Source organism: Penicillium angulare (assembly GCF_028827245.1).
Source record: "Penicillium angulare strain IBT 27051 chromosome Unknown utg000004l_segment0_segment0, whole genome shotgun sequence".
NCBI classification, from domain to species: Eukaryota; Fungi; Ascomycota; class Eurotiomycetes; order Eurotiales; family Aspergillaceae; genus Penicillium; species Penicillium angulare.
This window is the reverse complement of record NW_026623163.1, coordinates 6374659-6389033: the sequence shown is the minus strand read 5'-3', so window position 1 is coordinate 6389033 and position 14375 is coordinate 6374659. Positions and strand designations below refer to the sequence as shown.

Sequence of the window (14375 nt, the reverse complement as noted above, 5' to 3'; positions counted from 1 at the left end):
TCTCCGGCCCCAAATCGCATCGTCGGGTTGATCCTGCCATGATTGTAGACTGCATGTACAGTATTACGAGCTCCACATTAACACTCTTCAAAACTCAACCGAGGCTCACAACTGACGATCTAGATAAGCTTGGGCCAGGGACCGCAAAATACGCTTGGCTGAAGAAAGATAAGCCTGGGGGCCGAAGGAACTAGATTGCTTGTTTTCGGCCCCATTCTGCAGAAACCTGTCATAGTGGATGCCGATCATGACGGAAATAACAGAATTATTACTGAATTACAGTAATAGTATTATGTTGATGATGCTCTTCCGGTAATTTTAGGTTCAGTTCAGCCACTCCAGCAGCCGAGAGATGACAAGAAGTAAAATTATTTAATAAGAGCAACGCCATGGGGAGTTTCGTATTCATCTTAACAGTTAATTTGCAGCATTGAGCCAAACTGATCATACCTCATTTCCCATCATGTTGTCTCCTTCCGCTGTTGCCCCTTCCTTAGATAAATTAGGAATTGGGGAAATCTTTGCACAAGCACCAGAAAGACCCAGTCAGAGGGACCTTTCGTCAAACGAGGGTGAATGTTTATTAGACACTCTACAGAGAGCTGCGACAGGCTCGGCCGGTATTACATTCTATAAGACAAATGGCTCTACAGAAATGGTCTCAGAGCGAGTAACCTATCGAGAGTTGCTTGATCAGGCCTGGCGTGACGCTGTATGTCTGCAGATGCTCAGAGAGGATTGCCAAGAGCATACAGTTTTCTTATTACATTTTGATACACACGAGGAGAACATCCGCTGGTTTTGGGCTGTGACGGCAGCTGGCTACTTGCCCTGTATTGTCCCAAAATTTGCTTCTTCCGACCAACGACGAATTTCCCAAGCAGAACACATCCTGCGATTACTCGACGGACCGATAATTCTTACCAATAGCCGTATGTCATGTGCCTTTTCGGGTGTCAAAGCACCAAATCTCTACCTCGCGGACGACCTTACGTCCAATGGCCAATCTTCGAGCATGGCTCTTGCACCACTCGCACGAAATCAGCCAAATCATGACTTAGGAGCTCTAATGCTTACCTCCGGTAGCACAGGATTCTCCAAGGCTGTCTGCTTGCGCCAATCACAAATGCTAGCAGCAGTGGCTGGTAAGGCAGCGCACTGTCGATCCACACCCCAGGATGTCTTTATGAGCTGGATTGCGCTGGATCATGTAGTCAATCTTGTTGAGATGCATCTCCATGCCATGCAATTGGGCGCAGAGCAAGTGCAGGTATCTACCCAGGAGGTACTGAAAGATCCACTTCTGTTTCTTGAGTTAGTTGACAGGCACCGCGTGTCTCTCAGTTTTGCTCCTAATTTCTTCTTGGCGCTGTTATCTGATCGTGTTTGTGAGTCGGACTTTGGGAATGAGGCGCCCGCTTGGGATTTGTCATGCCTACGCTGCGTATTTTCTGGCGGAGAAGCCACTGTACGTCAGATGGCAGCGGATATTTCTCGTGACCTTCAACGTTTTGGAGCCCAGCCATTCATTCGTGCTGGTTATGGGTTGACGGAGTCCTGTGCTGGCATGATCTGGGATGTGATTGATCATACTGTTGACGAGCTCTACAATACCCCGGGCGAGTTCCTCACCTGCGGTCTACCCATTTCTGGGGTACAGATGCGCGTTATTAGCGATGTTAGTGGGAAAGAAGCAAAGCCATGTGAAGAGGGTGTTTTGCAGCTGCGTGGGCCTGTGATGTTCCGGGAATACTATCGCGATCCGTCAGCCACAAGCGCGGCTTTCACAAACGATGGCTGGTTCATTACAGGGGACAATTCCTACCTGGATGACAAAGGACAACTTTATATAACTGGACGAACCAAGGACACATTGCTGATAAATGGACTTACAATTTTTTCTGTCGAGGTTGAGCACAGCATTGAACAAGCACTCATTCCGGGTGTCACGCCGAGCTATACTTTGGTCTTCGCCCACCGACCCGCTGGGGCTGTGACTGAATCTTATTGCGTCATCTACCTACCCAGTTACAATCCAGATGACAGCGAAGCAAGGGTACAAACTACGGATGCCATCGAGCGCATTGCCAGTCTAGTGGTACATGTCAAACCGGCAGCAATACTACCCATTTCCCGCAGCTACTTCGAGAAGTCTTCTCTAGGGAAGTTATCTCGTGCTCATTACAAGCGTCTGTTTGAGAATGGAACACTTGACCAAGAAAAAAACTTCCATGTATCTCGTCTCCAGGCATATCGTCAAGCCCATCGCCAGCCGCCGTCGTCTCCCATTGAAGAAAAGATCTTAGATTTGGTATGCGCTCGCCTGGCTTTAGAGCCCAGCGAGGTCAGTGTCACATCGAACCTATTCCAGCTAGGTCTCTCCTCTCTCGACTTCTACACAACTACACAAGATCTTCACCGCACGTTTGATTGCCATATCACTCTTCCAGATCTTCTTGCCGACCCTTCCATCTCCGGCCTTGCATACCGTGTTTCAAATCGCGCCAGCCATACCAGCACCGAATATAATCCAATCATACCTCTCCAACCACATGGCTCAAAGACGCCCCTCTGGCTCGTTCATCCAGCTTCTGGTAATGTTCTCATTTTCACGGCTCTCGCGCGCGCCTTTCACGACCGACCCGTCTACGCGTTCCGTGCTCGTGGTACCCAACCAGGCGAGCCCTTATTTACCAGTATAAGCGAGATGGCTGATACATACGCTGCCGCTCTTCTTGAAAAGCAGCCGAAGGGCCCATATGCTCTCGCTGGATACTCTCTCGGTAGTAGCATTGCGTTCGAGGTCGTGAAACGCCTTGAAGCTACTGGGGCAGAGGTCCGCTTCTTTGGAACATTAGATGGACCGCCCGATGTTGCCACGTTAGTGGGCAAGCTCACATGGACAGAAGCCTTGGTCATGATAGGCTACTTCTATGAATTGATTTCAGAGCAGAGATGTATACAGCTGATGCCAGAGCTGCGAGATCAAGACACTGGTGCCGCTTTGGATATTGTTCTTGGTGAGGCTGACCCACATAGAGTTAAGGTCTTAGGTCTGGAGAGGTCCGAGTTAATCCATGTAACGGATGTTACTCATGGATTCTGCCATGCAGCCGGCAAGTGGGCAGCTAGTGGATATGTGCAATGCGCTGTCGATATTTTTGCGGTGGAGCCATTGTTGACAGTCACAAATCAGAAGGATGTGTGGATTAATGATTATCTTGGACAGTGGCAAGCGTTGAGCACGCGCGGTATGGATGTACATTTGTGTGAAGGACGCCATGCAGATATGCTAGGGCCTAAATTTGTGAATTCTTTAGCATTGATTTTGAGGAGAGTATTATCTGAGAGGGGAGTTTAGTTTATTGAAGCTTCACCATGATAATATTGGAAGCATGGAGCTGAGAGATTGATTTTTTGACTGCGAACTTACAAATCTCATTTTACCAACCTTGGGATAACTCGGATTCTTCAATCACACGCAATTATGAACAAATATCAACCCGTCCAGCGCTAGAAGCTTTGACTGGTCTGGCTAGGTCCCCGCCTTCTCACCTCGCTGGCTGGCATGCCCGGCGGCAACATGTTTCTGTCTCTAGACCTTACTGTCGTTTCAAAAATTCCCTTTGACGAAAAATCGATAGGCTTTCGGCTTACTTCGATTCCGCTACTCTCGAAGACTAGGTATTCCTGTAACTGCCGAGACCCCTGCTTCATCTGTATCAATTCGAAGATAACGCCTAAGGAGGCTGAGGGTAAGGACGGCCCCCACAATTCAAGCCATACAGCAACAAGAACTATTTCCTACTCTAGCTTTTTTAGGGAGTATCGGGCGTCTACGCTCCCTACTCTAGCTAAGGTAAGAGTTACTAACGAGGAGTCAGATAAAATTCATAGTATAAGTTTTAACTGATCTCCACTTATTAAGTTTCTATTATTAGGCTTAATTGTTAATATAGAGTCGATATGACTATTATAGAGATAGAGATCTAAAATATAGTATATAAGTATTTAAAAGACAAAGTACTAGTTCCTAAGGTCTTTAGGTAGACTAAAGATAGTAGTCTAGTATTTACCTAATATCTTTAATAAGGATTAAAACCTTAGAGTAAAGATATAGTATTTTAGATAATAGAGAGTAAGACTATCTATAAAAAGCTTAATAATATAGTTAAAGCTTAAAGATCGTTAGAATAACTTAACTAAGTCCTTTATATAAGTAAATAATCTAAATTTATTGCGATAGCTAGGTAGAACTATACTAAAGTACCCCTTAGGTAGCCTAGATAATCAATCTCTAAATAATATCTTTCTTTCCGGTCACCGAGACTTAGCTAGCCCATTCTATAGTACAGACGCCGTCCAGAAATTTTAGAATAGCTACGATATCGAGATTGATAGGGAGGTACCCGTAGTCTTCACATATGACGACCTTATACCCCCAAATATCTTTTATCGCTCGGGACGAATCCAGAAGTAGCTACCATCATTGATTGGGGCCAGCTAGGGTGGTATCCTGCTTACTGGGAGTATTGCAAGGCGCGTCGCATCAGGCCAAATCCGGAATATTTTGACGAAGACTTGGATGAAGAATGGAATACGAGATACCTGCCAACTATCTTGGACCCGGTCGATGATGAGCATACCACCCTTGGCTATGGTTTGTCTTGCCCAAGGGCATCTAGTTATACGAATGGGGATGCTCATTGGGAACATACAGCCGTGGGTAGATAGAAAATATTACCTAAAGCGTCATTTTCGGCGTCAACCCCACAGGTCCTTACAGTTATATTCTAGTTGTAATATAATCTTCATTGGGTCAAATTATGAACCTAAGCAGTGGAGACCCACTAAGTATGTACTTGTAGCTTGTCAGCTCCCAATCCCATTTATCTCAATAAATGAATGGCCATCATCATTACTATGTCGAATTCTAGGAAGTTCGCTCACTTTTGTCTTCTTTGATTGTACATAGCTTTGTATCAATTTTTTACCTTTCAAATCCCCGTGGCCGTATTTGCTAGAAGCCATACACTCATCAGCACCTAAAATGGACACGTTCCCCGCCTGCCCCGCAACTGTCGATTTTCTCCCTTCCGCGTCACCGGAAATCAAGGGCTCCAGACCCTCAATACACTTTCCATCTCCATTCATCACCTAGTCCCGCTCTTCGTTGATCTTAGCGTTTGATTATTTGCGACTTCTTCTCTGTACCCCCACCCCGCCGAGTAGTGGCATGATTACTTTAGGCCAGAATGTCTCTCAAGTAAGTGCATGTTTCCTACGCTTGGCCCCAAGATTGCCGAGATGCTTGAGATACTAGAGCTTTTAGCTTGCATATGCGTACCAACGAGTCAGAAGCGCTAACAACTCTTACAGCTGGGTTATGCTCCATGACCAAGAAGGCTTCGTCCGACTTTCCAACGAACGCTTGATCTACACCTCTCCTCCCCGCACTAGCTTCAACCTCACACCACCGTCCGGCTACAAAGGTCAAGAATCATTATCAGTTCAAAGCAGCGCCGGCTGCATTTATCTCACAAACCAACGGGTGTGTTCTTCTTCATCTTCCATGTCACTCGCTGGTCACGCCATACTAACCCTTGCTCTTGAAAACAGGTGGTCTATCTGCCTTCCCAGAAATCCAACGACTTCCAATCCTTCTCATCCCCATTACTCCACGTTCGCGACTCTCATGTTTCAGCGCCCTTCTTCGGTCCCAATGTCTGGACCGCCTTGATACAACCTGTCGCGGGAGGTGGCATCTCCGCATCCCTCCCTGCGGTCCAAATCAAAGCAACATTCAAAGAAGGCGGCGCCTTCGACTTCCACACAAATTTTGAACGAATCAGGGAGCGATTAGAGCAGGCAGTGGAAAACACACCCGAGGGTACCGGAGGCCTACGAGGCGTGGATCTTGCTGCTGTGCATTTGGAAGAGCTGCCTGCCTACGAGGGCCCCGGTCCTAATAACACCGAGCCTAGCGAACCTGCCAGTACCAATGACACATTAAACGCTCCAGCGAGCAACCAAAGAGCCTCGGTTATTGGGCCAGAGCCCATGGAGCCTCCACCAGGATACGAGGAGGTTCAACAGCAAAGCGTGGCTGCTGCGTTGGAGGAAGGATTACGACGAGCCAGTTGATTTGATCTAATCACTGCATATGGATAGGGAAATATGAGGAATGACTTTGCTTCTTTTTTTTAATCTTATCCGGGCCCTGTTCCTGTTGATATACAGGACTGGGATCACTTGAATGTACAATAAGACCTTCCGTTTTGAGACCCGAGCGGTTCTTGCGCTGGATAGTGAGCCGTAATTAGAGGGATAAGTGCTGGCACGAACCGAGAAAGTACGTCAAAGATTTCACAAAAAGGTCAATCGATACCAATATTCAAAGCGTAATTTATTCTATCCCGCCATATAGCTCTACAATTAATTAAGACCCTTCATCAAAGCCTCAATTAACCCCAAAGTTGATGAATTTGAGTCGCGAGAGTTGACATAGTCAGCGAAAAGCCGCTGGCCAATCACGTGTAGCACAATTGTGGTCAACGCCGGGGCGTCCCGATTTTCCAGTCCGAGTTGGAAAACCAACACCCTCACAATCACCAACCCCTACCTACCAATCACTATCTCTACACGGTCCCTGTCCCTCAATTGACAGTCACAATGGGTCTCGCCGACTTCTTCTCCGACGTCTACTCCTCCATGGGCTTCACCGAGGCCCAGGCTGAGGCTCCCGCCGCCGACGTTGAATCTTCCACCCCCCAGGACGAGCCCGCCGAGAAAACCGAGGAGGCCTCCGACGACGCTGCTGAGGAGACCCCCGCTGAGGAGTCCTCCGAGGAGTCCACTGAAGAACCTGCCGAGGAAGAGGAGGCCGAGGCTGAGGCCGAGGAGGAAGAGGAGGAGGAAGAAGAGGAAGAGGAGGAGGAGCCTGAGGACATCAAGCCCAAGCTTGAGGAGGGTGAGTTGAGTTGATTTTCTTTTTCTTCGCTTTGCCATGTTATTCTCGCTCTATGATTTACTTCTTTGGCGACAAGTCGGTGCTCGTCCGTTTGTTGGCGGGCAAGCATTTCGCATTCCGCATTCCATGTCTGAGATTGTCTGGATCATCGCTACGTCCGACTGTCTCAATGGAACATCAATTGCTATTTTAATACCGAATTTCTCATCTTGAATATTGCGACTAATGCGTCTTTGATCCAGAGTGCTCCCACTCCGCCCAGTGCGCCCCTTACAAGCACCACTACGACGAGTGCGTCGAGCGCGTCACTCGCCAAGAGGAAGATGAAGACTTCAAGGGTGCCAAGGAGGACTGTGTCGAGGAGTGTAAGTATTCATAAATTTGAATTATCATACGGGCCTGGATACGCTTATACAGTCCATACTTGAGATTCATTCGGCACCCAATTGCGAAACCCAAAATCACTAACATAACCTTACCCCAGTCTTCCACCTTACCCACTGTGCCACCCAGTGTGCCGCCCCCAAGCTCTGGCGCGAGCTCAAATAAACAGCTTGCAGACTCCACGTCATCGTCGCGAACATAATCCCGCTGCATTGATATCGCCAACGCAGCAGCGCCGTTGACAAACTGTTTCTGTTTCTGTTTATGTTCCTGATGACTGTTACTCAATGCTCTGACAGTCTGCCGTCGATATCCTTGGTTTGAGAGCACGGGGTGCAAAGAGAAAGCCTCATAACTTTCTTTGTGCTTCCCTTGTACGCATATGGTGTTTCGAGGCAGGGAGGAGGAAGGACAACCAATGGAAAATAAAGAGTAAAAGAGTAATAGACCCTTCTCTTCCTTTTCTCTCTGCCTTGCATGTACAGATAGCTGGTCTTCCGCCTATTCGAACTGTGCTTGTGTTTTTATTTACTGGTTACTTGTTAAGACGAATCTCATCTGTCTAGTTGGAAGATTTTGTGAAAATGCGGAATTGGTTCTTGCTTCTCTATACAGGACTACTTTGCGTGACTCGTAGCAAATCGCTTATTGTAGACATATCATTCTGGAATCATGATTTGGGTAGATATGATAGCATATGACTTGTCTACGGGTTGAATCTGACATGCATCATGTACGGGGTCGGGGACTATGCAATTGGACTGGTCTATCGGGAAGATCGGACAATGTTGCACAACTTCGTATCCCTATTTCCCGCTTTTTGCACTCTGTATGTTCAAATGGTAAGTGGGCCATGTAGGGCCTAAGCCTATAACTTAAGATCAATAAACCCGCCAGGATAGAAGCTTATGCTCCAAGCTCCAACCAAAGGGGTATAAGTGGGTTGATCAGGGGAAGATCACTTTAAACTCCAGCTACGCCCGTGGACTCATAGTGGGAGAAAAGAAACCCCTTGGAATCCAAATGCGAAGAATATTGGAACTATATATGTTTATTGACAGGTACTAAATATGCATAAAGTCATGCCAGTGGCTGCAAGAGATTCGTCAAGTATGTACGTTGGAAGCAAACACATCCACAGAGAAGAAGCGATCAACAGGGAAGGGAATTAACACTGGAACCAGTCCACTCATGCAAAATTCGAACCAGATTCATCTTTCTTCTTCCCATCTCCACTTTCCTGGCGAGTCGTTTCTGCCTCCTGCAACTCAAGGCCTCGATCAATCTCTAGTCGCCGCCTTGTAACGACTCTCCCAAACAACCCAAGAGATAACGGGAAGGGTGCAGCAACAGCGCAAAGGACACAAGAGAAGATCAACGCCCTATGCATGTTGAACGGTGGACTCGCACTAGCACCATCCTTAAGTGCATCCTGAATCAAAATGAAGCAAGCACCGAACAACTGTCCTCCAGTCCAGCATATAGTACTTCCAATCTCCGGCGAAAAAGGATAAGTAATTTCAACAAGATACTCCAGTACAACAGGGAGAAGTGCAAATGAGGAGGCTCCAATAAGCGCCATAATGACATACGAAGGTGCGATCCCAGCCGAGCTAGATGGAGCAAATATCAAACCTATATATGAGACGACCACTATGGGCACTAGGACTCGAATTGAGCCGAGATAGTGCTTGTAGCGATCTGTTATTGGGGAGATGACCGCGGCTGTGACGAGGCCTACCACGATGAGGATTGCGCCTGCGATGCCGGCTTCTGTTTCGGAGAAGCCATGTGGTTCTAGGATTTGGTTGAGAAGGGAAGAGACACTATTGAAGAACCCGACGTATATCGAGAAAGCGACGAAGATCAACCAGAATTCTACGGTACCAAGAAGTGCGCGCGTTGCTGGGATTAGTGGTGTGCGAGGTATATCAGATGATGCGCTTGGGGGTGTTGGCGGTGCAGCGGGGAGGAAGAAGGATGGAATGGCTGCGACAGTCGCCTATGGATATGGTCAGGTCAGTATGGATTTCTCATTTCTTCCTTTTTTCATTCTTGCTTCATCGGGTTCCCATATCGCTGCCTCTGGGGAGGATGCTATGACATACAATTATGGAAATGTATAGAACCATGTTCGGAATGTCCGATGGCTTCGATGCCCACTCCGAATCTATCAGTTGACCTAGTGCTGCACCTAATGGGTTCGCTAGACTGGCAACGGCCGTGGCGCTGGTTCGTCCTTTGTCGGAGAACCATAGATCACTATATCGAGTTGGCGCGCACAAGCAAAAAGGCTGCGCCAGGCTAATCAAGATTTGACCGAACATGGCCAGTCCAAAGATTCCGCCATTTGCTTTCGTACCGGCATATCGCAGCCAGTTTCCGACGAGTAATAGGGTCGCGGTGATGATAATGGCTGGTTTGGGTCCGCCTTTGTTTAATACCCAGATGACGAATCTAGATGCGCAAAGAAAGAAAGAAAGTTAATGAAACAGTACGCCAAGACTTGAAGGTGTCGAGCAACAAAGGTTCTCCACTCTCAAGAATGCGATATTCAAGCTCACTTACGGGCTCGCGACACAGAATGCGAACAAGTACCCCGTACTCATCCAATTAATTGCACTCTCTGAAACATTGAAATATTCAGCTGCTGTGCCAGAAATCGACGAAAAGGTAAGCCACTATAAGGTGAAGTTGGTGGTTAGCGATCGGTCTTTGTCTCTCTCTCTCTCTCTCTCTCTCTCTCATATGATCCGCATGCGGGGTTATCCATACATCCCAACTCACGACGATATTCAATAGGACTAGCTGCGCCAAACCCCAGAATCGTCGCTTATAAACCTTATAGCTCGGTCGCGTGACAGAGGATTCCTCCATCTCTGCATCCTTGGAGTTCGATATGAGCAGAGTGTAGGACACTTGCATCCTGGAGGGAAGAGAAAGAGGGGAACAAGACTTCGATCGAGGTAGCATTTAGTAAGGGGAATTGTGACTGTTCCACGAGAACGTCCCCTGATTCCGAGGTTGAAAGAAGGACTTGGCTAGTACCCACCATTCTGTCTGATTGCGCACGCAGACTAAGGTACCGCTAATGTACCCCGAAACAACGCCATGGGCGCCCTCTAACCAGCATCGGACTATGAATGTCCTCCGTATTCTTTGTGGATATCACGGAGATGTTTTAGAGTACGAGCGCACTAGTTTCGCCGTTTCTAGGGCTTGGTTGGAATTGATCAAGCTATTAAAGGTATGACAAGACTGAACGTCATCATAGTGAAGTGGATCTGATGGTTGAAAATGGTCGAATCATGGAAATCCGGGGGATTCGGGAGAGACTGACACCAGTTGACTGCTACAGACATGGATGGATGTACCTGAGTATGAGAAGTGTACGAACCTTGGATCAGTTCATTCTAGAACCCTGGAAAATAGATATCACATAAATAAATATTTATTTGTATACATCAAATCAGACCTGTCAATAAAGGAATCTATCAAAAATCAAACTGGGTGTCTCCCATTGTCTTAAATTACTGTGGCGAAGTTCGTCAGCCTCTCTGCAGATCAATTTCTCCGTCCCCGCCATCTTTACACTCACAGGTTCAGCCTCCCTTTTTTTTTTTTTTTTTGAACTTTGTCTTAAGACACTCGGATTTAAATCAAAAATCCCTTTTATTTCTTTTTATTTCTTTTTGACCCTTTCGAGTGTGTCCACTTATATCTCTCTTTCTTCGGCACTTGTACACCTCCACGCTCCAGTGGATGCTCACAATGTGCATCTGCCGCCCCTGAAATAATCAATCTCGAACATTCCCAATCTCCCCTAATTTGCGCCTAGGCGCCGAAGAAATCCGCCATGAACATCAGCCTTCGCTCCAGTCAATCTTCCTACGGAGATCCTCGCTACCTGTCAACAGCGACCGTCTCAGATGTTCACAATCCCTCGCCGCTAGGGAAATCCCTCGTAGAGGGCTACCGCGATGCGGTGAGTCCCCAGCCTGAAGACCGCGCGCGGTATAATCCGGTAAGAGGCAAATATCCAGTGGACACAACAGCTATTTCCCATGGCCAGGGGCTCACGAAGGTCGTTTTCTTTACTTGATAGTTCAACTCGGATCACCCGCGAAGCTCCGCCCTCGTTAATACCAACGATCCCGTGACGATGTACCTCTTGACCGAAACGGCTATAGGCGACAGCACCAACTACGAAGTTCTATCGTTTGAGGAGGTGGAGGACCTGAAGAAGGAGCGCACACTTCTTTCCAGTCGTATCGAGGGTACGAAGAGAAAGCTAGCGCTGGAGACTAAGCTCCGCGATGCGGCTCAGTCTATCGGTCGCTTATACAGTCCTCCCAGTCCCCGGAGTAGCGAGGAGTATGGCACAAATGGAAAGGCGCATCGGAGGAGCCGCAGCATTTTTGGCCGGAGTGGAGCAACCCAAGTCCTTGAGAAGAGTGACTCGGAGCTTGCTACGAGCCAGCGGAAATGTGAAGAGTTGGCGCAGCAGTTGTGGAAATTGGAACAGAGATCTCAGCAGATTAACCAGCGGTTGCTGGAACATACTGCTGGTGTGTTGAAAATGACCCATAAGGGCATGAGGAAGACTCCCAAAGATTCCGATGCGAAGAACCCTGATGATCTTTACGACGGCCATGATTTTGATGATCGCCATTTGTACCGAACACCGGAACACATGGACAATTACGGCTTGAACGGTCGAATTGATATAAATCCCAATTCTGCAACTGCCGCGGTAGACCATGAAGCTTTCCAGGCGACGGAGAGACGACTGGAGGAATTGAGCGAGCGCATATGCAACATGATGATTCAATCCACTCCAGATGAATTTGTGGACCCGCCGCCGCAATCGAGTGATTCGGGTGATATATCTGGAAGTGTTGAGGCGCATTTGGCTTATATTGAAGGCGGTATGAACACTCTGGCTGCTCGTAACCCACACCCTACGAATATTGGGCCTGGTACTGCGTCTGAAGCCGAGGGTGCATGGCGTCAACACCTGACGGTTATCAATAATCGGGTTCAAAGCATCGTTGACCGATTTGGTTTAACTCGATCGCCTACTCTACCACCGCCTCCTACTGCAACTGATGGCGAAGGTTTGGAAGAGCAGCTCGGATATCTTCAAACTGGTATCGATGGCTTAGAAAGCCGCGTGGATGGTGTGCTAGAACAAAAGAGCATTCTCACCACCCAGATCCAGCAGCAACGCGAGCTCAACTCCAAATCTGATGCAGAGCGTGATGCTCATATTGGCGATCTGACTGAGCAACTAGCCCATATGCGGAAGGATCTTGAGATCGCTCAACGCGAAGGCAAGGCAGCACAAGAGGAGCTTGTGGTGATGATGGATCAGCTCGAAAGCATGCGTAGCAACGGCTCTTCTCAAGAGGAGGCCAAGGCTGCATTGGTGCAGGCAGAAGGCGAGGTTGCTCGTCTCCGGAGCGTGGTCGACTCCCTGCAAAATGAAGTGGATGCCCGCACGCAAGAGGCCCTTGAATCTAGCGAACGTGCAGACCATGGCTCTTCCCAGCTGGATATTGCCCTCAAGCAGGCCCGTGAAGAGTCCGATTCTCGTGTTCGAGAGGCTGTGACTGAAGCGGTGCAGGAGGCAACGGATCATCGGATCCAGGTGGAGAACCAGCTAGCAGAGTCTGAGGTTCAACGTACCGAAGCTGAGCACCATCGCACAGTCGCTGAGAGCAAGCTTGCCGAAGCTGAGGGACTCGTCTTGGAGGCAGAGGGTCAACGTACCAAGGCTGAAGAGAAATTTGCCGAAGTTCAAGGTCTGGTCATTGAGGCTGAAGGTCAACGCGCCGAGGCTGAACATCATCGTGCTAATGCCGAAAATAAACTCTCTGAGGCCGAAGCGCTCCTTGCACAGGCTGAGAAACGTTGTGAAGAGGCCGAGGATCGGTTTGAAGAGGCTGAGAAGCGTTGTGAAGAGGCCGAGAACCAGCTTACGCACAATGATCAAAGGTCTCTGGCAGCGGATCAACTTGCAGAATCCGAGGAGAAATATGTCCAGCTCGAGCAACAGCTTGCACAAGTTGAAGAGCAACGCGCACAAGCTGAGCAGAATGCCGAACATCTGCAGAATGAGATGACGGATCTTGAAGGCGAAGTTGTCCGAATCACAACTGAACTTACAATGGTCAAAGCAGAGCTGGACGGTGCTTACGGTACCCGAGCCCAGCGGGCCGCAGAAGGCGCCGTCAACCCTGAGATCCAGGAGGAGCTTGATGCTCTCAACATTCGCAATATTGAGCTGGCACAAGAGCTCGCCGAGCTTCGTGGCAAGCAAGGCGGAGGTGATATTAAGAAGCGTGCCGAAACCCTTGAGAAAGAGCTCCGCGAGACTTTGGAAGACTACGAGGTTATGACAAAGGCAAGCATTGAATTCGAGAAGGAACGTGAGCGGTTCGAGGGTGTCATTGATAGTCTCCGTGACCGCTGCGAGCAGCTAGAGACCCAACTTGGCGAGGAACGAATCAGCTGGATGAACCTCAGCAGCCCGACTACGATGGGTCGCGATCCTACTATGGAAACCACCTCGACGATGGTACTCAAGAACGAATTCAAAAAGATGATGCGCGACACTCGTACCGAAAACATGAAGATTTTGAAGGTCAGTCCTTACTCCTTATTCGCAATTTTTTTTGTTGATTGATACTAACTCTTATACAGGCGGAACAAGAAGAACGTCGCAGGATCGAGGGGCTTCTGCGAGCCCTGAGAAAGGAACACGCACAAGTGACAGGCAAACCTTTGCCCAGTCCTGTTGGAACTCCATTATGATGATGACCACGCTTTATGTCCCGGGAATTTGTTCGCATAAAGATTTCAAGATTGTACATATAGACTTTTTTTCGTTGTATAATAAATATTTCATGAGCTCCTCGCGGAAAGCGCGATGGTGAATCCACCTCGGCATCCGCACATCGACCTTAGGAACCATCACCTGAGTAGAGTACATTACATCTATCCAGTCAATTCATGCTCC

General features: G+C 48.2%; 5 protein-coding genes across 5 annotated transcripts; 4 read left to right on the top strand and 1 right to left on the bottom strand.

Moving 5' to 3' along the window:
* Nucleotides 1-463: 463 nt before the first annotated feature.
* Nucleotides 464-3361, top strand: N7478_006282 (non-ribosomal peptide synthetase; the record flags this gene model as incomplete). The annotated part of the gene is made up of 1 exon (XM_056922496.1): nt 464-3361. The coding sequence occupies one exon, from the start codon at nt 464-466 to the stop codon at nt 3359-3361; it is 2898 nt and encodes a 965-aa protein (XP_056780533.1).
* A 1894-nt stretch (nt 3362-5255) lies between these two features.
* Nucleotides 5256-6144, top strand: N7478_006281 (GRAM domain-containing protein; the record flags this gene model as incomplete). Its single annotated transcript, XM_056922495.1, has 3 exons — nt 5256-5266; nt 5380-5551; nt 5620-6144. 3 exons carry the CDS (start codon nt 5256-5258, stop codon nt 6142-6144), a joined length of 708 nt encoding a protein of 235 aa, XP_056780532.1.
* A 528-nt stretch (nt 6145-6672) lies between these two features.
* N7478_006280 (cytochrome b-c1 complex subunit 6 family protein) lies at nt 6673-7519 on the top strand (the record flags this gene model as incomplete). The annotated part of the gene is made up of 3 exons (XM_056922494.1): nt 6673-6970; nt 7213-7335; nt 7455-7519. The coding sequence occupies 3 exons, from the start codon at nt 6673-6675 to the stop codon at nt 7517-7519; spliced, it is 486 nt and encodes a 161-aa protein (XP_056780531.1).
* A 1024-nt stretch (nt 7520-8543) lies between these two features.
* On the bottom strand, nt 8544-10279 carry N7478_006279 (putative cell surface receptor/MFS transporter (FLVCR); the record flags this gene model as incomplete). The annotated part of the gene is made up of 4 exons (XM_056922493.1): nt 8544-9356; nt 9463-9811; nt 9923-10035; nt 10142-10279. The coding sequence occupies 4 exons, from the start codon at nt 10277-10279 to the stop codon at nt 8544-8546; spliced, it is 1413 nt and encodes a 470-aa protein (XP_056780530.1).
* A 931-nt stretch (nt 10280-11210) lies between these two features.
* On the top strand, nt 11211-14170 carry N7478_006278 (involucrin repeat protein; the record flags this gene model as incomplete). Its single annotated transcript, XM_056922492.1, has 3 exons — nt 11211-11378; nt 11460-14000; nt 14060-14170. 3 exons carry the CDS (start codon nt 11211-11213, stop codon nt 14168-14170), a joined length of 2820 nt encoding a protein of 939 aa, XP_056780529.1.
* Between the last annotated feature and the right edge of the window lie 205 nt (nt 14171-14375).